The sequence below is a fragment of the Pyrus communis genome, chromosome 1, assembly GCF_963583255.1.
Source record: "Pyrus communis chromosome 1, drPyrComm1.1, whole genome shotgun sequence".
Taxonomy (NCBI): domain Eukaryota; kingdom Viridiplantae; phylum Streptophyta; class Magnoliopsida; order Rosales; family Rosaceae; genus Pyrus; species Pyrus communis.
Genome location: NC_084803.1, coordinates 25835235 through 25860994, shown reverse-complemented (window position 1 = coordinate 25860994; position 25760 = coordinate 25835235). Strand labels below are relative to the sequence as shown.

Here is a 25760-nt window from a genome sequence, read left to right as displayed (position 1 = left end):
CATTCCAACACTCTCCACCTATTTCTTAGAGTCCTAAAATAATTTAAAACGCCTAATCCCTTTCCTCCTTGGATTCAGCCGTGCCATATATATATATATATATATATATATATATATATATATATATGAAGTGTCCTGCAACATTTTAGAGGTGTGCCGCGCCTACCATTCATCCATTGAAGTTGCTGGAATTTTCAGAGTTCTTTCTCTCTTCGTTTTAAGTTTCAATGTTTATTTTAGATTGCTTTTCAGTTATGATGAACATGTGTAACTAAGTCTCTTTTTAGCTAGAGGTGAATTCGAAGCCATGATAATATGTTTTATATAAATTGATTATATCTGGTTATTGTTTCATAAAACATGAATGCGATTTACTTATCTGCTTTATAGAAACTTATTCTTCTATGTTTATTAAGGATGCATACTTAGATTGCATGTAGGGATTTGATACTAGAATATAAGGAAATTTCACCCAATCATTATGAACTTATATTTGTAAGTAGTAAAAGTCACTAGTCATGATTGAGTTAGGTAATTCTTAGCAGGAGTATCATGCTGTTCATAGTTACGATTGCCTTGCCAATGCTTATGATTTTCACATAATTTAATGATCTTGGAGATGTATCTCGATCATGCTTTTCATAGTTAGGGAACTTGAGAAGAATAATTTGGTTGCATTGTTGAGTCCAATTCAATGAACTTAGGAAAATCTGAGAGTTAATTAGTGATTGATAGAAGCATATTCATGCGACTTAAATGGCTTGTTCTCGTGCATTTACGTTATGTTTCTCTAGTTATTTTAGTCCTTTATGCTTCTTTTGTGTGTTTTCAGGTTCTAAGGGCTTAGGGAGCAAGAAAGTGCATTTTGAGGCTATTTGGGGCACTTTTGGGCAAGGATTGGATAGCTTAATCATGGAGCAAAGAGGATGGACGAAATTGAAGCCTTGTATGCTCTTTGGGGACATCAAACAAAGGGCCTAGCCCAATCAAACATATTATGCCATGCAAACCAACCTATTTTAGGCCCTTTCTATGTACTTAAACCCTAGCCCTTTAAACTAGCCCTATTATCACTTATCACTTTCATTCACTTATCACTCACCACATATCATTCATTTATCACTTAACATATCATTCACTTATCACTTATCATACTCATAATCATCTACACATTTCAACCATTTAAACATATGCATTTCAACTCACATGCACATCCACCTCTTTCCACCTAATCCACATGCTTTCACAACCTAAAACACATGCACATGCACCACTAATCCCTTCACTTTCATGCCATCATTTCTTCCCCCCCCCAATGCCGTGCACTCCTTGAGCATTTCCAGTTTTTCCCCTTCTCTTTGTATTCACAAGTCACATGCATTCACTTCATCATTACACCACCACTCATTCTTTAAATCCACATGCACATTTAATCATTCATTCAAGCCCCCTTGTGCCATGTTTCCCCCTTTGTTCCCACCCATCACATGCATCATCATCAAACAAACACTCAATGCCGTGCACTCCCACTTCATCATTCCAGCTTTCCAACTTAATTCACATGCATTCCATCCTTTAATATCCAACCCACATGCACTTTAATCATTCAATTACCCCATTCACACACCTTTTCTTCAAACCTAACCCGTGCATTCCCTTGTATTTCCACAATCTTAATCAGCCAACACATGCACAAATCCATCCATGCCGTGGGTTCCCTTTGCTCCCCTTGTGCAATTCCAGTTTTCACATGTGTCCTAGCTGTTTTTCCATCATTCCTCCACACAAATGCTTAAACAAACAGCCATATGTTCCCTCCACTACCCCTATAAATACCCTAGCATTCATTCATTCATGCATATCTCATATTTCCATTCACAACACTTCACACAACACAAACACAACCCTTGTGCCGCAAATCCCTTCCATTTCTGTGCAGTTTTTCTCCTTCATTGCAGCCACTATCCAACCACTTCCCATCCCTCCAAAACACTTCACATAATCCCCAAAGCTCACCTTAGACCTTGTGCTACAACAACGAGGAAGAAAAGAGTGCCTAAACGTTCATACAATTCAAGTTTGAGTTGTTGGAATGTTTAGGTGTTTCTTTGATTTCAAAGTTTAAATTTAATTCTCTTTGTTTTGTACGTATGAGAATGGAAGAGAAGAGTGCCTAAACGTTCATACAATTCACGTTTGAGTTGTTGGAATGTTTAGGTGTTTCTTTGATTTCAAAGTTATGAGGAACTAAACCCCCTTTAGCTAGGGGGTGATTCAAAATACATGTTTATGCTTGCAATATGAATTGATTACTTTTGGTTGGAATTTCATAAGTTGTGGATTCAATTTGTTTAACCGTTTGAATGAATATGACGCTAGAATATAAGTGAGTTTCACCTAATAGTTACGAACTTATATTCACAAGTAGTGGAGGTTGCTTATAAACAATCGCGTTAAACGAATTCTTGGCATAAGTTTCATGCGTATTCCATAGTAACGAATGCCTCGTCAATGTTTATGATTTCCGTTGAACTTAATGATCTTTGTTGAATGTCTCTATCATGCGTATTCCATAGTTAGGGACTTTGCTTAAGAATAATTTGGTTGTAATGCGTATTCCATTCAATCCAACGAATCTAGGGAAATCTGAAAGTTAATTTAAGCGGACCTAATTAACTTGGAGCATTGAGTTTCATAATTTATCGAAAGACCAACTGAGAATCAATTTTGTATGCAAGTGTAACATGTGTGGAGAAGAACCCCTTAGCTATTCCATCATCCATATTTTCATCACATTCATCTTTACTATCTGTTTTAAATTATAATCTGTCCGTTTAATTTAATCTCGTCCAACCACAATTCCCCCCTCTATTTTGTTAAGTCTTAATCATTTGATTTGTCTTATTTTATGTTTTTAAGTATTTGGAGTCTTTTGAACTTGTTTTGAGTCTTTTAGTTTGTCTTAGTGTTTTAAAAGTTAGTTTTATTTATTTGAGTCAAGTGTTTAGCATCCCTAGTTAATCCCCGGTTAGAACGATCCCTACTTACATCATTACTACAATTGTCACAAATAGGGTTTAGTTTGTGTGCGTATAAAAATCTCGCATCAGTGATGTACACAATCAATTTGGGGCATTGTCATTCTTGGTTTATAGGAAGAATAACTAGAAATCGATTTGTATGCATATGATTCATGTGTGGAGAATAATCCTTTAGCTATCCTTTCATCCATATTTCATTCACAACTTAATTTATTTGTTGCCATTTACTTTTGTTTTAATTAAATTCGTCCAAAATCCCCCCCAGTCATTGTTTTGTTGTTAGTTTAACTTAGTTTTCAATTTGTTAAGTTTAATTTGTGTTGGTTAGTATCCATTCTAATCCCCGAAATAGAATGATCCCTACTTACTCGTACTACGATTACATAATTTATAGGGTTTAATTTGTGTTCTACCACATTAAATTTTGGCGCCGTTGTTGGGGATTAGCAAAATTGCTAATCTTCCCCTTTGTTGCTGTTTATGTCTTTTCTTTTGTTTCTAATTTTGTTTTGTTTTCTTTTGTTTTAGGCACTATTTGTGAGAATATATTAGAATTTGACGACGATTTTGAACGAATTTTGAGAAAGAAGGGGAAGCAGCCATAATTCAATTCACCTAGTTCTAGTTCCGAATCCGAATTTGAAGTTGAAACTGAAATGGAACTGGAAGAGGAACAAGACATGGCGGTTAAAAATCGAACAATCAAGTAACTTTTAGCCTTTGGATTGGAAAATGTTGTTCCCCTTTGCATTCAATACCCTACGGCAATTTAAGGAAAAACTGATGAGTTTGTTGCATCACATTCCCAAATACTATGGGCTGTCCATGAAAGATTCGAACAAGCATCTCAAGGAGTTTGAAGTAGAGTGCTCGAGCATGACACCAATTAATGTGGATGGGAATATTTTAAAGATGAAGGACTTTCCATTCTTTCTTTTGGAAAAGGCTAAAGATTGGCTCTTTGAATTAGCACCTGGAACCGTCACTTCTTGGGAAAGCATGAAGAAAGCATTCTTAGAGAAATTCTTCCCATCTTTTAGAGTCATTCTTTTGAGGAAGAGAATTAGTGGAATTCAACAAGGCCTAGGAGAATCTTTTCCATCGTATAATGAGCGTTTCAAGACTTTAGTTGCATCTTGTCCACAACATCAAATGAAAGAGGAGATTTTAATATATTTCTATGAAGGACTACTTCCACTTGAGAGACAAATGCTTGATGCTGCAGCTGGAGGTGCTTTAGTTGACAAAACCCCAGTTGCTACGAAAATTTTAGCGAATCGAGCCTTGAATGCACAACAATATGAAAGAGTTGGAGAAAGAGAACATGCACACCGAACTCAAGTCAATGAGGTAAGTGCTATTTCAGAACTTCAATCTCAAATGGCTAATCTCTCTACTTTTATATCATAGGTTGTAGAAGGGTCCAAAGTGTAAAGTGTAGCTACATGTGGCATGTGCTCTATGCAAGGACATCTTACTAATCAATATCCTCAATTAATAGAGAATGGGGGATGGGAAAGTGGCAATGCCATGGGTCACCAAGGCCAAAATTAAACAAGGGGTGACCCGTTTTCCAACACCTACAATTGGGGCTGGAGAGATCATCCAAATATGAAGTGGAGTGAACCTCAACAAACTCAACAAGAAGGCGGATATAGACAGCCACCTCTAGGGCTCTATCAAAAGCCATTTGCACCACCACAGCCTCCCCCATAACCTTCCCAACCAAATTGAGGTTCGTCAATGGATTATGATAAAATTCTTCAAACACTAACTTCTTTGGCTCAGGGTTTACAAAACCAATCTAAAGAGATGGGAAACGTGAATAATTAAATTGGACAGAAAGCAGAATTCGTGGGACAATTTAGAGAACAAGGCAAACTTCCTAGTTCAACCATTGTCAATCCAAAGGGAGGTTTTGAAACTACTAAAACTATCACTTTGAGAAGTGGTTAGGAGGTTGGAACTAAACCAAAAACATCCAAACAAAGTCAAAAAGAGGATGAACAGCTGCTGCCCAAAGAAGAAGAGGAAGACGAGGCCACGACAAGGAAGGAACAAACTTTGCTGCAGCCTTCTAAAGCCCTTGTGCCACCCAATTTAGGTGAGGTTGGTCCAAATTCTATTCTTTCTAACCCCACTCCACCAAATGTACCTTTTCCTCACAGGTTTATGCAATTTAAGAAAGAAAAGAGTGAAAAAGACATCTTAGAAACCTTTAGAAAGGTACAAGTTAATATCCCGCTTCTTGATGCAATAAAGCAAGTTCCAAAGTATGCTAAATTTTTGAAAGAGCTTTGTCGAAAACGGATCTTGAAAAAGGAAGTGGTATAGGTAAATAAGAATGTCTCTGTAGTTTTGCAAAGAAAGCTCCCACCTAAATGCGAAGATCTAGGTAGTTTTATTATCCCTTGTGTTATTGGTAATACTAAGTTTGAATGTGCTATGTTAGATTTAGGTGCTTCTATTAATGTCATGCTCTATGCCATTTATGCATCTATGAATCTAGGAGAGCTTAAAAACGATGGTGTTATTATTCAATTAGCTGATCGATCTAATGCAAACTCAAAATGAGTTTTGGAAGATGTTTTGGTGCAAGTTATCCACTTGATCTTTCCAGCAGATTTTTATGTGCTTGAGATGGAGGATTTAGCTCACTCTACACCATTGCCAATATTACTTGGAAGACCTTTCATGAAAACAGCCGAAACCAAGATAGATGTGTTCAAAGGGACGTTAACAATGGAATTTGGTGGTGATGTCATTGACTTTAATATTTTTGAAGCTATGAGGTATCCTATTGATGATCATTCTTGTTTTTCTATTGATGTATTTGATTCTTTGGCACATGAATACCTTGAATTCTTAAATAGGGATGCACATGAGACAACCATTGTCGAAGGAATTGGACTAAAAACCAATATGGCTGAGACTAGTCATGTAGAAATTTTTGATATTGTGGCTACCCTTGAGTCTTTGCCACAACATATTGGTAAGCCTCATCTTCCAATTCCAATTTCCATCTCTACTAGCAAGTTGTTACCTTGAGTGATTTAGGCACCCCCTCTTGAGCCTAAACCATTACTGAATCATTTGAAGTACGTTTTTTTTGGAGACAAAAAGACTTTGCCAGTCATAGTCTCTTAACACTCATGGCATTAGAGGAGGAGAAACTGGTTAAGGTGTTGAAAGAGTACAAAATAGCCATTGGATGGACTTTGGCCGACATTAGGGGAATAAGTCCTACAACCTACATGCATTGCATACTTCTAGAAGAGGGGGCTAAACCAACTCGAGAGGCTCAACGCCGACTCAACCCTCAAATGATGGAAGTTGTGAAAAATGAGATCATTAAGCTTCTTGATTGTGGAGTCATTTATCCAATTTTGGATAATCGTTGGGTTTCATCGGTTTAAGTAGTACCAAAGAAATCTGGAGTCACTGTGGTAAAGAATGCAAAGAATAAACTTGTGCCCACTTGTATCCAAACAGGTTGGAGAGTTTGCATTGACTATAGGAAGTTCAATGCCACCACAAGGAAAGACCACTTTCCTCAACCATTCATTGATCAAATGCTTGAAAGGTTAGGTGGTCATTCTTTTTATTTCTTTCTTGATGGTTATTCGGGATATAATTAGATTGTTATAGCTCTAGATGATCTAGAAAATACTACTTTTGCTTGTCCATTCTCTACTTTTGCTTATCGTCGAATGACATTTGGTTTATGTAATACACCAGCCACATTTCAAAGATGCATGGTAAGTATCTTTTTTGTCACGAATATTATTAAAGTTTTCATGGGTGATTTTAGTGTCTTTGGTGATTCTTCTGATGATTGTCTAACTAATTTCACTTTGATGTTGAAATGTTGCATCAAAACTAACCTTGTTTTAAACTGGAAAAAGTGTCACTTTATGGTAAAACAAGGCATCGTTTTAGGTCATATAGTTTCAGGAAAGGGAATCAAAGTTGACAAATCTAAAATAGATCTTGTATGCTACTTACCCTCTCCTACTTCAGTGAGAGAGGTTCGTTCTTTTCTTGGACATGCAGGATTCTATAGACGATTTATCAAAGATTTCTCAAAGATTTCAACACCCTTATGCCAACTTTTACAAAAGGATGTGCTGTTTGTGTTTGATGATGAATGTGAGATGGCATTTAATCACCTCAAAGAGACGTTAACTTCAACCCCTGTCATTGTCCCACTAGATTGGAGTCTTCCATTCGAGATTATGTGCGATGCTTCAAATTATGCTTTAGGGGCTGTTTTGGGACAAACAAAGGACAAGAAGCCTCATATCATCTATTACGCTTCTCGGACCTTAAATGATGTTTAATTGAATTACTCCACTGCTGAAAAAGAACTTCTTGCTGGTGTGTTTGCTTTAGATAAGTTTTGTCCTTATTTACTTGGAACTAAAGTTATAATTTACTCTGACCACGCAACATTGAAGTACTTACTTATGAAGAAAGAAGCTAAGCCAAGACTTATTCACTGGATGCTTATTCTCCAAGAGTTTGACATGGAAATTCGAGACAAAAAAGGAAGCGAGAATGTAGTAGCTAACCATTTGAGTCGTTTGATACATGAAGTAGACCCATTACCTATCCAAAGGCATTTCCAGATGAACAGTTGCTGACCATTACGGTAAGTGAGCCATGGTATGCTGATATTGTAAATTATAGTGTCTAAACAAGTTCTAAACACGATAAATAGGCACCAACGTGATAAACTTAAAAAAGAAGCACGTTTTATGTGTGGGATGACCCTTATTTGTGGAAATATTGCCCTAATCAAATTATTCGTAGGTGTGTGCATGATTCTGAATTCAATTCAATTTTAACTTTCTGTCACACGTATGCTTGTAAAGGTCATTTTGGTACTCAAAGAACAACACTTAAAGTTCTAGAATGTGGATTGTATTGGCTTACTATATTTAAGGATGCTAGAATTTTTGCATGACCTATGATCGTTGTCAAAGAACATGCAATATTTTCCTTCTTCTCATGGTTTCATTTATATTTTACGTGTTGTAGATTATGTTTCGAAATGGGTGGAAGCAAAAGCCACCCGTACTAATGATTCCAAAGTGGTTGCAGATTTTGTCAAAGCTAAAATATTTGCAAGGTTTGGAATGACGCAAGTACTTATAAGTGATGGGGGTTCTCACTTTTGCAATCGGACCATAGAGGCGATGCTCAAAAAGTACAATGTCACACATAAGGTTTCGACACCTTATCATCCTCAAACAAGTAGACAAGCCAAAGTTTCTAACCGGGAAATCAAGCAAATCTTGGAGAAGACAGTTGGACCAACTTGAAAGGATTGGAGCTTGCGTTTGAATGATGCATTGTGGGCATATCGTATTGCCTACAAAACACCAATTGGAATGTCTCCTTTTTGGCTCATTTATGGGAAACCATGTCATCTTCCAGTTGAGTTGGAGCATCGTGCACATTGGGCAGTCAAGACTTTCAACATGGACATTGGTGTTGCTGGCCTTCATAGGAAGTTACAATTAAATGAACTTGAGGAAATTTAGAATGAGGCTTATGAGAACGCTCGGATTTACAAGGAGAAAACAAAAGCTTTCCATGACAAGATGATCCGTAATAAGACATTTTTTGTAGGGTAAAAAATGTTACTCTTCAACTATCACCTTCGATTGTTTCTAGGTAAGTTGCATTCTAAATGGATTGGTCATTTTGTTGTCACTAATATTTTTCCTCATGGTGCAACCCAAATTCAAAGTTTAAAGACTGGAAACAAATTCAAAGTGAATGGACATTGATTGAAGCCTTAATATGAGTGTTTTGAGGAGCATGTCGTGGAGGATGTACCCCTCCATGCTACAGGCCATAATGAAGATTAAATGGAGGTATCGTTCGGCTGGAAAAAGATAAAGCAAGCGCTTCTTGGGAGGCAACCCATGTGTTCAAATAAAGAGACAATGAAATTTCCGGCTCATACAACCAGATTTGCTCTCTTTTACCCTTCTCTTTATTGTTTTTACTTTGCCATGATTTTCTTGTTTGCTAGTTATTTTTATTGCTTTCCTGTTTAAGTTTATTTTTGAAACATTGAGGACAATGTTTGGTTTAAGTGTGTGTGTGTTGGGGGGGGGGGGGGGAGGGAAGGGGAAGGGAAGGGGTAAACAGATTGCTTTTCATGATTTCTCTTCAAATTTCACCACCTATCACTACTAATGTTGTTATTTATTGTTTTACAGTGTTTTATTGAGTGTCATAAAAAGAATTTGAAAAAAATAAATAAATCGAAAAAGCTTGAGAAAAAACCAAAAAAGAGTCGTTTTTGTTGCTTGTTTGTGTCTTAGGGTACCTTCCAACACAATGATAAAGATTTGGTTTTTAATTGTATGACTGTTAAAGAAAGTTACAAACTTGGGTGGAAGTTTGAACTGCTCTTTGGTTAAATACTTATTTGTAGTTGTCATTTACGAATTCACATGCAATCACAAAGAAAAAAAAATTAGTTTTTGTAATATGCTTGAAGGAAGAAACTCAAACTAACACTACAACCCTGTGAGACTTGAGCTTATTCTTTGTTTGGAGAGTTTTTAATCTAATATTCTTGTTTTCTGAAGTCATTGCATGATCTCATTATTTCTTTGCTTGGTTGCTACTTAGAATGCTTTTTCATCATTTTAGTTCCAAATAGTAGAACTCATGCCAGTTTCGTCGAAAACATAAAATTGATTGCATAACACATAATAAGATGAAGGTGTTTAGTTACCACTAGAGCCAAAAAGCCTTATTCCTTGCATTTGTATTGTAGGTTTAACCCATTTGAGCCTTATTTAGCCTATTTTCCTTGTTAGCATGCATTATCCCTACCTACCCTAGTATAGGAATATCCATACCCTTGTTCTTAAAGAATAGTGAAGCATGACTCATTGGGAATTCCTTTTGATCTACGATTTGCAGGAAAACAAGTGTGGGGGAAAGATTTGTTCTTTTGAATCCAGTGAAGTAGTGTTTATGTTTTATATTTCAAAGAAAGAAGAAGAAAAACGTTAAAAAAAAAATGGAAACAAAACAGAAAAGAAAAGGAAAAAAATAATGTGTTGAAAAAGAAAAAAAAAGGTTGAAAAGAAATGAGAATGAGTTCATAAGTTTTGGTTGTTGAATAAGGGTCCAAAATGTGTATCTGATGCTAAAGTTGTGTGAATCTCCTCTTTGTGTTTATAGTTGGGTGTTGCAATCAAAAGTTGAATTCTAAGTGTTGATTTCATTACTTTGCTTATTAGCACTTTAAGAACCCTTATTTATTCTTAACCTTTCTTGGTTAGCCAATACCTTAGCATTGTTACAACCCTTAGACTTTTATCTTGATTGTTATGTGATTCAATATGTGGAGTCTGAAATTGGTATGAGCATATGGAATCCTTGGTTCTCGCTTCTAAGTAGTGGCATTCTGTTTATGAGATCATATACATGTTTGTATTAATAATTCCCGAAAGTGCCTTCTTTGTTATAACATATGTGAGTGCTAGCCTACATATTTACATCAATCTTTTCACATATACTTACTATAGGGAGTGTAGTAAAAAAATCTGTGTGAAAATGGAGAGTATATCCAGTGAGGAATTGAGTGAATTCTCTAAAGCATTTTACTACTTTCAAATGTTGTTTTAATTGATTAAATGCAAGCTAGTGAGTGGTTACTGCGGTTAAGTATAAGCACAAGAGTAAGGATGGCTAAAATCTATGTAAGTATTGATTTTTAACATGTCATGTTTCATTAGAAATCCCTGAGGCATTTGTTGGAAGGTTTATATTTTGTTTGTTTTGTTTGTTTTGCTTGGGGACTAGCAAAAGCTAAGTGTGGGGGAATTTGATAGAAGTATATTTATGCGACTTTGTTATCTTATTTCTTTGCATTTACTTAGTTAATTTCCATTTATTATAGTAATTTAAGTTATTTTCATATTATTGTAGGTCCAATTGGTAAAGATGACAATGAATAGTCAAATGGAGCAATTTGGAGAAGTTTTGGACTTGGATTGGATAGCATATGAGCTAGACGTTTTTGGTGTTTAAAAGGTGTTAAACATGTGCTAAAATCTGGAGAAATTAGAGTTGAGGCTTGGAAGGCAAGGAATTACAAATGAAAGAGGAATCCTAGTTGGAGAGAAACATTATCTTATCCTATCTTATCTCCAGCTGCAAGGAAGAATCTTAATCACATTCCAACACTCCACTTGTTTCTTAGAGTCCTAAAACTATTCAAATCGCCTAATCCCTTTCCTCCTTGGATTAAGCCGTGCCCTATATTTATATATGAAGTGTCCTACAATGTTTTAGAGGTGTGCCGCGCCTACCATTCATCCATTGAAGTTGCTGGAATTTTTAGAGTTCTTTCTCTATTTGTTTTAAGTTTCAATGTTTATTTTGGATTGCTTTTCAGTTATGATGAACAATTGTAACTAAGTTTCTTTTTAGCTAGAGGTGAATTCAAAGCCATGATCATATGTTTTATATAAATTGATTACATCCAGTTATTGTTTCATAAAACATGAATGCGATTTACTTATCTATTTTATAGAAAACTTATTCTTGTATGTTTATTAAGGATGCATACTTAGTCTACATGTAGGGATTTGATACTAGAATATAAGGAAATTTCACCTAATCGTTAAGAACTTATATTTGTAAGTTGTAAAAGTCACTAGTCATGACTGAGTTAAGTAAATTCTTGGCAAGAGTATCATGCTTTTCATAGTGCTTTTCATAGTTAGGGAACTTGAGAAGAATAATTTGGTTGCATTGCTGAGTCCAATTCAATGAACTTAGGAAAATCTGAGAGTTAATTAGTGTTATACACAGTTAATTTGGGGCATTGTTATTCTTGGTTTATAGAAAGAATAACTGGAAATCGATTTGTATGCATATGATGTGTGGAGAAGAATCCTTTAACTATTCTTTCATCCATATTTCATTCACAACTTAATTTACTTGCTTCCATTTTCTTTTGTTTTAATTAAATTCGTCCAAAATCCCCCGAGTCATTGTTTTGTTGTTAGTTTAACTTAGTTTTCAGTTTGTTAAGTTTAATTTGTATTGGTTAGCATCCCTTCTAATCCCTAGAATAGAATGATCCCTACTTAGTCGTACTACGATTGCATAATTTATAGGGGTTGAATTTGTGTGTTAGTTTATACCACTTCAATAACCTATCCAACGATACAAGTAGAAATTACGACGGAGAAAGATGAGCTCGAGAATGAAGTTTGTTAGAGATGTAAAGTTAAATTTGAGTATAAAGGCACAGAGCGCCGACAGTATATAGCATAGAAGGGTAAAGTAGAAAAAGTGAGAAGTTAGAATTGCATATTCCTAAAGTAAGTTACTGATTGATCAAGTAAGCTATTTGCACTACTACAAAAAACACTTTGTGCAAGGAAACACACATTGTTGTGCAAAGTCTTTACAAAAATAAATAAAATAAAAAAATTATTATTTTTTAAATCTTAGCGCGACGTAATCCAAATATTTCATCGCCTAAACCAATTTATTTTCGTTTTTTATTATAAATTTAAAAATATAGTTATTTTCATAAGTTTTTATTATGAAGTTTTGGTTTGGTGCCAGAAAATTGTTGACAGACCAACCGTGTCGCGTAAATGTTGGGAAAAAAAAAAACAGTAAAAACCTTGATTTGGCGACATAAAATTGCGTTACAGACCAGCCATGTCGCGCAAATGGCCTTTGTGTGACATTTTTGTTCACCGTTGTGCAAAGACTATTTGAATGGTATATATATTTATTAAGTAGTGAAGATAGCGATAATTATTATTGTAGTTCGGATGAGGATAAATATAAAGTTGTGAAATTGAATGGTATATATATTTATTAAGTAGCTTTAAATTTATTTATTTTGTACTTATAACACTTAAGAAATTGAATGGTATATATATTTATTAAGTAGCTTTAAATTTATTATTGTAGTTCGGATCGGGTTTTTGTTAAACAAATATATTATTGTAGTTCCGATTGGGTTTTTGTTAGAAAACTATATTTTAAATTGACGATCGAATTAGTTCATTGTATTCATATAGGATTAAGGAGTGTAGCTGTAAAAAATCATCAAAATCGAAGTTAAAACAATCGTTAAATCGTGTATTTTCATTTATAACCGTCAAAAAGTTTTGTCCCGTTACTGTATCCTTGAATGTTTGTTTTTTTTTGTTTTTAGCGTATGCGATCTTGAAGTATATAAAAACAAGTTTGACGGTTGGATAATTGAAACTAGGTTCGTAGAATGCGTATCCCATCAAAACAATAAATTCACTAACACTTATAGTTTATTTATACTTTCATTAAGTATAACATAAGATTTTGTGGTATCCACTAGTGAAATATTTTAAATTGAAGATTGAATTCAGGCATTGTATTCATATATGGTCAAGAAGTGTAGCTGTAAAAAAGCACCAAAATTGGAGTTAAAATAACAGTTAAATCGTGATTTTTCGTTATAACTGTGGAGAAGTTTTGTCCCGTCACTTGATCTCTGAATGTTTGTTTTTTGTGATTTTTGGCGTATGCGATCTCGAAATATATACAAACAAGTTTGACGGTTGGATCGTTGAAACTAGTTTTGTAGAATGCATATCCCATCAAATTCACATTTTCAGTAAACTTTATAATAATTTTTTTTTTTTTTTTTAAATATAACTTGTGCGACTCCACAATGGGGCCGTTGTGCAAAACCAATAGCACGACGTCATAATGTATACATGCATCGTGCAGACCAATTTATTTTTGTTTTTTATTTAATTTTATATTATAAATTTTAAAATATAGTTATTTTCATTAGTTTTTATTATTTTTTAAAAACTTTGCGTGATGAATATCAATATTTGGTCGCTTAACCCTTATTTACTTATTTTGTATTTTATTTTTATATTTATATTGTTAAACTAAATTATTTCTTTATTTCTTATTGTTTGCTTTGCGTGACCAATACACATTTGGTTGCCTAAACCTTATTTATTTTAATTTATTTATATTTTAAATTGTAAAATAAAATTATTTTCTTTTTATTAATTATAAAAAAAATTATAAATTTTGCATGACGAACCAATATTTCGTCACGCAAAATCCTTAAATTTGGACGGGAGCCAAAGATGGGACGCGGGAGTCTTAAAAAAATTTATTTTTAAGATTTTGCACGACCAATTTTTCATCGCGCTTCGCGCAAATCTCTAAAAATTTGGACGGGCACCAAAAATGGGATGCAAGAAATTTAAATTATTTTTTTTAAGACTTTGCGTGACCAATATTTTGTCACGCAAAATCCTTAAATTTGGACGGGAGCCAAAAATGGGATGCATGAATTTTTAAATATTTTTTTAAGACTTTGTGCAACCAATATTTTGTCGTGCATAACTTTGCGTGACCAACACTTTGTCGCGCAAAACTCTAAAATTTTGGGCGGGCACCAAAAATGGGACGCGGAAATTTTTTGTTAAATTTTTTTTGAGACTTTGCGCGACCAATATTTCATTGCACAAACTCGTATGCTTCGTCGCGCAAAATGATACAGTTTTTAAAACCAAAATAACTCCTCCACCATTTTCTCAATGTCTTTCTCTACTCTTACCTCTCCTCTCTCTTTCCCTCTTCCCAAATCCGACCCTCTCTCTCACACTCACTGCTCTCACTTAATCTCTCTTCTCTCTCTTCACTATCTCTCACTCTCACTCACTCTTTCGTCTCTCTCTCACTATCTCCTCTAATTCTCTCACACACACTCCTCCCTCTCATTCTCTCACTCTCAATCTTGCCAAAAGGTATATTCTCCCCAAATTTTAATTTTTTTTCATTAATATGTGGTTTTGGAGTTAGTTTTGATTTTGGTGCGGGGTTTGAGGTCGAGTATAGGGTGAGGAGTGGAGTTTGGGGTTGGGTTTGGGGTATACCAATTTTAGGGGAGATTATGCCATTTTTTTGGTATTATTTTATGTTATTTGACCATATTTGTTTTTTTTTTTTTTTTTTAGGGAATCGTTGAGACTCTGATGGCTAAAGTTGAGGATTAGGATGCTATCGAAACATATCCCCCGCCACTACCACCACAATAGACTTGTATTCAAAAAATCTTGTGTTACCAAATATTTCGCTGTGCAAATAATTAATATAAGAGAAATAATAAAACAAAAAATCAAAAACCTTGCGCGACAAAATATTTCGTTGCGCAAAATATTAAATTAATTTATTTTAATGAAAAAAATTAAAAAAAAAAATCTTTGCGTTTGCACGACCAAGATTAATTTTTGTCACGCAAACCCTATCTTCACGAGCTTTGCGCAACGAACCATGCACAACCAAAATTTCGTTGCACAAAGTGTTTTTTGTAGTAGTGTTGGCTGTCAAGCACATTGCTGTATTGCTATTTCATGTACATATTTACCAACCGGAAATGAAAAACAACCAGATTGTTGTAGGGGAAGTCATTTCCCCACACACCCTTTTGATCTTCTGCACTTCTCTATTCAGTTATGTCCGTTGATTCACTTATCATTCATTCGACCCAATTGCCGAACAAAAAAAAGAAAAAAAAAAAGGTGTGCAAGAGGCCAAAAGCGGATGCAGAAATCACTCTCCTAAATCCTAAACTATGGCGGTACTCACAATCACATTATGTCATGCATTTCAACTTTTGACCTAGAGTTGGCACGTGCTTTTGCCTCTTTAATAAAAGTGACAAGAACAGTTTCAGCAATGAGAGAGTAGCCAAGCTAAGCAGTGAGGTCCTTCTCCAAACTTTCGGACTTAAAACCCTAGTCAAATTTAGATATTCAAGACAAAAGCTATGGTCTCAGCAGCAACATATCTCTACATAGCAAACCAATCCAAAAGATTTGGCTGAGCATCTTTTATAAAACCTACTTTTATAGTTGTACACAAATTAGGTACAAGCCATTCTTTCCAAGTGTTTCGATCACATAAGATAAGTATGTTTATTAATATGAATCGTCCCATGTTCCACAAAGGTAAATCTATATACATAAAATGTAAGGTAGAATGCTTAGGTGGGGCGATACCAACGCGGATGGGATCGATACATCTCCATTTAGCAAGCCAAGCGTAGAAAAAGAAGGCGCACCATTATATGTATGACTCTGAATTCCTGCCTCAGCTTGTATTTAACAAGGGAAGCTTAGTATCAGGAAGTCGGGAGATGCAAGGATCTAATGGCGTGTTCTATCTATTTGCCCGGCAATGCTCTATTTCCCGAGTAGATACCAACAAAATTAATGTCGTAGACAAGAGTAGCATTTCCAGGTATATTGCAGTCACCTATAAAAGATATACATATATTAGTTTTTGATAGTTTCCAAGACTTAAAACGACTGACTGTATGTTTAAATTACTTTAGTTTTTCACCTTCAGCTCTAGGAATAAATTAGCAAGCCTCAGATTTCGAGAAACTGTAGCATACATCATCATTATACCATCGATATAAGTAACTGTCCTTGACATCTAGTTTTTACTTTTCTAAGAAATTATGGTAGCCGATATCGACAAGAGTTTTGTACCGCAAAGTTAACTGATCGTATATACCTAGTATTTCCACATGTACACAGATAGTGAGGATGATAATGATTCAATGATGTCTTTTGTAAGATCATAGAAAGTTTCAAGTTTCTGATGATGATTTTGGTTGACAACAAGAGTCTGTTAGAATCTAAACTATTTGATGGTGTATTTGCAGTAATTTAGCACAGAGAGAAAGAAGATTTAGAGAGAGAGAGAGAGAGAGGGAGAGAGAGAGAGAGAGTGCTCAGAATTTCAGAGAGAGCTAGAATGCTCTTCTGCGTGTGCTCATTTCATTACATCAGCATTTACATAACCGTTAGAGAGGGAGAGAATCTAGGAGAGCCTATGGGCTCATCCAACCATTCATTACAAAACCCTGTGAGATCTTGACACTTGCTCCATTTGAGCCTACTACAAATTGATCTAATCTCAGCCCTTGATCACTAACAACTCTAATTACTCAAACTAATATCTTGCTACAAATAATGAAATGACAGTTTAAACCTTAATCAACCAACACTCCCTTCTAACGTCTTGACTGAAATTACTCCAAGCTTGTCCCTCAAAGCACATAATCTGTCTTTTGCCAAAGCTTTGGTGAAGATGTCTGCCAATTGCTCCTCACTCATGCATAATTGTAAATCAATTATTCCTTATTGGATTGCATCCCTGATGAAATGGAATTTCCTCTTGATATGTTTAGACCTCTGATGAAATACAGGGTTCTTTGACATTGCAATTGCAGATGTGTTGTCACACATCAAGAGGGTTGGTTCAATCAGTTCTTCACCAAAATCATGCAACACAAATCTCAGCCATATGGCTTGAGTAGTAGCTTCAGAGGCACTCATATAATCGGCTTTTGCAGTTGAGAGTGCAACACTTTGTTGCTTTATAGAGGCCCAAGAGAAAGCACCACTACCAAAGCTAAAAGCATAGCCTAATGTGGATTTCATGTCATTTTCATCCCCACTCCAGTCACTATCACAAAAACCTATAAGCAAGGATGCATTTCCTTTCTTATACTTGATTCCATAATCCATAATTCCTTGCACATATCTCAGGATCCTCTTGGCAGTGCCAAGATGCTTGGTGAAGGGACAATGCATGTATCTGGCAAGTACACATGCTGAGTACATGATATCAGGCCTTGTTGTAGCCAAATACAAAAGGCTGCCAACAATTCTTCTATACAATTCCTCATCTGCAACCTCACTCCCATCATATTTCCTTAGCTTATCAGTGGGAGGTAGAGGGATTGAGACAGATTTGCAATTCTTCAATCCAAACTTGTCAATCAAACTCAATGCATATTTCTTTTGATGAATGAATATGCTCCCTTCTTGTTGAATAACTCCAATTCCTAAAAATGATGCAACAGTCCTAAGTCTGTCATCTCATACTTACTCATCATGTCACATTAGAAATCTTCAATCATCTGTGAACAACTTCTCGTGTAGACAGTGTCATCCACATATATTGAAACAATTAAAGTTCCATGTTCTTCCTTATGCTTCACATATACAGTAGATTCACTCTCATCATGTCACATTTGAAATCTTCAATCATTTGTGAACAACTTCTCGTGTAGACAATGTCATCCACATATATTGAAACAATTAAAGTTCCATATCCTTCCTTATGCTTCACATATAGAGTAGATTCACTTGGACTTTTTGTAAACCCACAATGCACCAAGTAGGTGTCAATGTTGTTATACCAAGCTCTGGGAGCTTGCTTCAGTCCATACAAGGCTTTCTTTAGCTTGTATACCTTGTGTTCTTCTCCCTTGACAAGATACCCATCTGGTTGATCTATATACACTTCTTCTTCAAGGATCCCATTCAGAAAAGTAGACTTCACATCTAACTGGAACAATTTCCACCATTTTGTGCTGCCAAAGCAATGAGAGTCCTCGTAGTGTCTAATCTAGCCACAGGTGCAAAAGTCTCATTAAAATCAATCTTAAGATTTTGAGTGTACCCTTTGGCAACTAATCTTGCCATGTGTTTTTGTTTAGTGCCATCTAGATTCAGCTTGGTTTTGAAAATCCACTTTACTCAAACAATTGGTTTGTTACTTGGCTTATTAACCAATTTCCAAGTACCATTCTTCTCAATCATAGTGATCTCATCATTCATTGCTTTCTTCTAAGCTTCATCTTGAGAGGCTTCATTGTAGTTCTCACGGTCAATGACACTGAGTATACACTGAGCAAACACTTCACTCAAGTTTCTCCACTTCTTTGGTGTATTGTCATAAGTTTCTGGGAGTTGGATCTCACTCTCCACATTCACAGCATTAGAAACATTACTGTGTACACTAGTAATACACTCTTCACCTGTGGTTAAATCATTCGACTTAGAAGAATCAATATTAGATTCCTCATTTACACCATTTTCAATCTCAGTTATGCTTACACCTTCATCAGCTTCTGAATAGGGCAGAGGGATATGCACTGTCTCCATATTCTCCCAATTGAGCACTGCATCTTCATAAAAAATGACACTTCTGGAAACAATGATCTTGTTGCTTTTTAGATCATACACTCTATAACCAGTCTCTTTTGTCCTATATCCAACAAATACACCTTTCTGTCCAGTTTCATCCAATTTTTGCCTTAACTGAGTTGGAACACGAGTGTAGCACACAAAACCAAAAATTCTCAAGTGCTTTACTCCTAGTTTTCTACCACAAAACTCTTCAAAGGGAGTCTTGTTTTCCAATGCTTTTGTAGGACACCTATTAAGTAGGTAGACAACAGTGTAAACTACTTCACCCCAGAACTTGAGTGGTAGCTTCTTTTTATAGAGCATGGTTCTTGCCATCTCTACAATGGTACGATTCTTCCTCTTAACAATGCCATTTTTCTGGGGAGAATAAGCAACAGTGAATTGCTTTTCAATACCAACATCTTCACAAAACTTGTCAAATTCCAGAGATGTATACTTTCTTCCCCTGTGACTTCTGAGTTTTTTTAACTTGTGACCAATTTGTAGTTCAACCATAGCCTTGAACATTTTAAAAAATCTGAATACCTCAGACTTATACTTCAAGAAATAGACCCAACACATCCTTGACTTGTCATTGATGAAGGTAAGAAAGTATCTGCTGCCACCAAGAATCTCACTCATGGGTCCACACACATCTGTGTGTACAAGTTCTAGTGGAAATGTTGCCCTCCGTCTCTGTTCTTTTTTGAAGGCCTCTTTATGAGCCTTTCCAGTGGCACACCCTTCATACACCTGATTGTGCTCTTGTAGGTGAGGCAGACCATACACCAAGCACCTTTCTTGCATCATTCTCAAACTATCATAGTTCAGATGCCTAAATCTTCTCAGCCATTTCCATGTATATCTTTCAATAGTTGCTCTATTTGCTACAATGTGATCCATAGATTCAAACATTAGAGGGAAACATATATTTCCCTTCATTTGCACAATAGCAACATGGTCTTGTAGTTCCCTGTCACCAAATATGCAAGCCATGAAATCACCAAATACTAGCCATTACCTATGTTCTACCATTTGGCCTACACGGAGAAGGTTCTCATCTAAACTAGGTACAATCATGACTTCTGGTATGTACCTAGTTCCTCTCTTAGTCTCCACTACCAGTGTCCCTTTCCCAATTGAATCAACCAAGTCCCATGTGCCCATTTTCACATTACACCTTATACTTCTGTCAATGTTGATAAGCAATGATTCAGTACTAGTCATGTGGTTACTGCAAACACTATCCAAATACCAAACACCACTATTTTCTTGCACAGAGGCCTTATGGCAAGCATAGAACATCATTGCATTGTCCTGAACATGGTTCAAATAGTTTGCAGCATATGTTTTCTTAGGCTAATGACAATCCTTCACTACATGTCCAAATCTGTTGCGATTATGGTATTTAAATTTTCCCTTAAACCAACACAATCCTTCACTATAGATTTTTCACTTTTGTTTAACACCCTCAGTGATCTCACCCTGTCTCTCAGGCTGGTGAGTATTGTTTTCCCATTTCTTAGGCTTAGACTTCCAATTCTTCTTTCCCTTACTGTGATTTCCCTGTGTGAAAAAGCATGCTCTTAGCTTGCATCATCATCCCCATGTCTACTCACCCTTGGAGTAGATCCCACGCACCCTTGGATGTCTCTTGGTTCACAATCCAAGGGAAGATCTCTTTAGAGACTACACTCTGAATGATTCCAATGCTTTAGCATCCTTCATTGGTTGATCCTCCATGAGTGCACTGAGCTCATCATCATCTCCTTCAACGTTGTCCAACTCGGATGAATCTTCCTTGCCATCCTCCTTCTTTGTTTTTTCCTTTTCTTCCTTCTTCTTCGATTCTGGAATAGTAATCCCCTTGTCTACCACTTTCCAAATCCCATACGATTTGAAAATGGTGACCATTCTCACCTTCCAGAACTCGAACTCCGTTCCATAAAAAACGGGAGCTCGTAAATCGCTGCTTCCAGACCCAGCCATTTCAGCTTGAATCATAAGGAAATTGAGAGTTTTCTCGTTGGATTCTTTCGCACAATTTCACCGAAATCAACGCCCAGTCCGAAATCGAACCTAGGCTCTTGATACCATGTTAGAATCTAAACTATTTGATGGTGTATTTGCAACAATTTAGCACAGAGAGAAAGAAGATTTAGAGAGAGAGAGTGAAAAGATAGAGAGAGAGTGCTCAAAATTTCAGAGAGAGCTAGAATGCTCTTCTATGTGTGCTCATTTCATCACATCAGCATTTACATAACCGTTAGAGAGGGAGAGAATCTAGGAGAGCCTATGAGCTCATCCAACCATTCGTTACAAGACCCTATGAGATCTTGACACTTGCTCACATTTGAGCCTACTACAAATTGATCTAATCTCAGCCCTTGATCACTAACAACTCTAATTACTCAAACTAACAGCTTGCTACAAATAATGAAATGACAGTTTAGACCATAATCAACCAACATAGTCGTATACGATAATCATGGAAGACTAAAGAATCATAATATTTTCAAATATAAAAGAAACTCACCTGAGAAGCATCCTGCAGGTTCTGGCCCATATGCTAAATGTGAAGGAATTTGAAGCTTCCGCTTTCCCCCTGTGTGATATTTGATGGGTTACAATTTGGTTTCTTCTTATTTTTTTCTTTCACAAATAACCAGCTCTATCGTCTTACCTATTTGCATTGGAGGCACACCCTCACCCCCTAAAATACCTTGATCCAGTCCCCTAATAACCTGGACACCAGAATATAAGATAAAGGTAAATGGGCATGAATAAATGAAGGTATGGAGGCGGACACTACTCCGAGAGAATCAAAAGAGAAGGAAAACTAAGCATATCTCAGGTCCACAATTTGATGTACTTCGTTTAGTTTCTTTATTCTACTCTGGTTTCTTAGAGCCTTTGGCTGCTTAGATTTTGACAAATGCAACACGAAAATTGTTTTTATTTAACGGGAGAAGCTTAGAATTAGTTTATTTTATTTAATTCTTAATTTTTGGACTTGGAATCAGGGGTTAATTCTCCATTTAGCATTATTGCTAATAATTTAGGATGAAAACCTTAAACAAGAAGCTAAGCAAGACTCTTCCTCTCCTATATATTCAAACCCACCATGATGAGCTTGAAAAACTAATGAATAATAAATACAATTAATATATGGATATTGCCATAGTAAAGTACAATGCTGATTAATACAAGAGGTGAAATATGTGAAAAAATTCTGAAGTGTTTTGAAACCCGTTGCAACACATCCATGTGGAAATTGGAAAACACCAAGAAATCAACCACTTTACTGAGCTTTTCATGAAAACTCTCTCCAGTCTCTCCACTGTATGACTTTATCAATTTAGAGCACTGCTCTAAAAATCCCCGTCTGGCGCCACCTAGATGTTAGGCATCTGGGCACGTTTCGATTCGTCCCTAGTTATTTGAAAATTAAGATAGTGCGCCTAGACCTGCTTAGGCATCCACCTAGGCACCTGCTTAGGTCTCGACTCTCACTTAGACAAAAAAGCGATAACTTTTGTTTTGCATCTTAGTTTTTCAATAAAATGTGAGATGTGGAGCGAAAAATAATTGAGACAAATATGGAGGCGACACGTGGATTCTTTGGTAAAAATAACAAAATTACCCTCGAGACACACCAGAACTCTTACACGCAAACAGTGGACAATCATAACTCAATCAATAAAATAGGTATTTATTCAAATCTTATTTCATCCATCCTCATCAAATCCTCTCTTCAAGGTAACGTTCAATTATTCATTCAAAATATGATTAATTACCTAAATTAATTGATTAATTTCCTAATTAATTTTCTAATTAATTTCCTAATTGATTGCAAGATATTATTTTGACATAATACCTTGCAATTACACCAAAAAATCACCATAAGTGGCCACACCCCTATAAATAGCTCTCATTTCTCCCAAAAACGTAATTCGAACTCTCTTGCAAAATTCTCCCAATTTCTCTAAACACTTTTCCCTCAAATTCTAACTTTGGCATTGGAGGTTCTTTGGCCAAAACCCCTCCATTCATCGTGGGTGCGTGAAGCTCTTGGCCTTTGCCTAAGGTGTTAATTATTTTGCAGGTGCATTTTCATCCAAGAAGAACAATGCTGAAATTTGCATCCACATAAGAGACTTTTGAATACTTGGATTAACACTCATTATATGTTTATTCCCCATGTTTTCAAGATGTTCGAATACTTTATAATTTATACATCATTTTATTTTGCAATTTAGGTATCCCAATATAATTATGTGTGTTGTTTTTTAAGCATAAATGACACTTATTTATACAATATATAATAAATTTACTTGAATCCGCCTAGGCCCTGCCTAGCTGCCCAGGGGATAGGCTTCAACCTGCTCCCCGACTAGCGCCTAGCGTCTTTTAGAACCTTGATTTAGAGATATCTGAAAAGAAAATGTTTCGTTTGATTCTGATGCTGCTTTAAATTGGAGAAAATGAGTGAACATCCAAGCTAGCCAATTATTGTTTTTACTTTGATATTACAAAAGGTCATGCCGAGTTTTCTTCGACGAGGCTACAATATTGATGGAGGCATCAGGAAACCTTTATCAGCTATTGATAATATCATTCATGATCAGTTTGATTGTGGCCGGAAACATTGCAAACCTTAATAATTAGTTTATTCCAACAATGGGAGAATGATAACAAAGAAAAAAAATCGAATACACCTTTAGTTAAGACTTCAGAGAATGATTAAAATGCATCTAAGTACGTAAAAGAGGAACAGCCACAGAACAGAGAATCGGCAATTCATAGAAAGCACATGCAGAAATTAAGTGTAAGATGACTATCTGGAAAGAATTTTCACTAGTTCTTGTGGCTTTTATGCTCATTACGCAGTATGATTCTCGATTTAAAAGCTTCACGCATAATTAAAGTCATCATATAAGAAATAAAAGAGATAATGTTCTCATCTAATTGATACTACAAAATTTTCATACCTTGCCAACACCAATACGCAAAGTTAGAGGTCTGCCTCGTTTGTAGCTACTGTCAAAGACTGTTCCATCAGCGAATCTTGCGGTGTAGTGAATCTGTGTTTGTTAAAACAGACTATTGTATTATTAAGTTGTGTTTGATAGACATATCTCCTAATAACTTCACTTTTAGAAAAAGGAGAAATGACTCGGTACCAAGATAAGGTTGTTTATCAATTCATTCAATCATCGAAATCTTGGTATGCCAATTTTGGTCATCCATTTCCTAAATGTGTGCTGCCAAGTTCTGTTTAGTTCTTGCAGCCCTAGTGACCAACACACAAGGGAGAAAGTTGGCGAGCATTTGACGTTGTGCCTTATTGCAATCGTCAAATTTCTGTCTGAACAATTTTGAGTTTTTGGAATCAATCATTTAATTGACAGACCAAGAAAACGGTATCACAAAACTAGTTGAGTAGACCAAAACTGATGCTGCTTGTGTATTTGGTATTTTGGTGCAAGTGAGTTGGAATACCTGTGTCTGCCAAGTAATGTGGAGAGAATTTCTCCGTGGCAGGTGAGAATAAGTTTCGTTTCAACTTCTTCACAAGTGGGAAGAAATGCGTATAATCTAATCCTTGGAAGTAAATTCTGTTCCAAACAGAGCGTACCTGATCTGTTTTGGGTCGATTCACACTAGACCATTAATTTGGTAAGCCATTGGCCCAAAACCAAAGGTACATCAATGGTCACTATATTGAAACAACCAACTTCACTTCTATCTTTCCCAATGTTTTAATCACATATATATGCATGTGTTTCACAAGACGATATTCTACATTATCCTAAGCAGTGAGGAAAAGGGGATTCGAACTTGGGTGCAATTCGTAATCATATTGTATTTGACATCCATTAACAAGAAGCAAAACTTGTAATTCGAAAGTATGCAACAATAAAAAATAAACAGAAAAACCTAAAATTTTGTATGCTTTCTCTTTTGTTGAAATAAAAGACATAACATAGCGCTGAAGACAGCAGAAACTGGGAACTCACATTGATGAGCTCACCGCGAGGAGCTTCGACGCCGGGGCCAACTGAAACATCACAGAAACCAAGCCCAGAACGAACAAAGTTCAAGTCGCAGAGAGGCTCCCCCACGGTGGCATAGTACTCAATTCTCGTGGCGTCAGCTTCCAAAGGAGACAATGCCATCATTGAAGATGCTAACAGCCCCATACCCACATCCATTACGGACTTCTTGCTCAAAATATTTGAAAATTTCCAGGAAGATTTGTTTGCATTGTTTGCAGTTGCTGAGAATGAAGAAGATGAACAAGAACAAGTGGAAGTGGGTTTGGAGGAGGAGAGTGAGGTTGTAGGAGGAGGATTAGGGCGTTGAATTTGGGCTAGGGGCTTTGGAGTTGTAAGGATTAGAGTAGAAACCGCCATTTTTATTTATCTTAATTTGATTTTTGTAACTGTATCTGTTCTTGGTCTGGAGGTTTGAGAGCTGAATGACTGCTAACGACTCTTTTCATGAGAGGGAAAGAAGAGTGGATACGATGGGACCTGATTAGGGAACATATTGGCCGTAAATTTGGATAAGACCCCATCTTGCCTTTTTATTCAGCGAACAGAGTTCTTTGTTTTTTTTTTTTTTTTTTTTTGAACAAAAGGTATTATCTACGTTAAGG

At 36.0% G+C, this 25760-nt stretch overlaps 1 protein-coding gene across 1 annotated transcript; it reads right to left on the bottom strand.

Annotated features, from left to right (window-relative positions):
• Positions 1-15907: 15907 nt before the first annotated feature.
• Positions 15908-25630, bottom strand: LOC137713112 (photosynthetic NDH subunit of lumenal location 4, chloroplastic-like). Its single transcript, XM_068452373.1, has 5 exons — positions 25120-25630; positions 24091-24183; positions 21783-21843; positions 21636-21704; positions 15908-16367 (listed from the first exon to the last, which is right to left on the bottom strand). The coding sequence occupies exons 1-5, from the start codon at positions 25513-25515 to the stop codon at positions 16276-16278; spliced, it is 711 nt and encodes a 236-aa protein (XP_068308474.1). The 5' UTR covers positions 25516-25630; the 3' UTR covers positions 15908-16275.
• Positions 25631-25760: the final 130 nt, after the last annotated feature.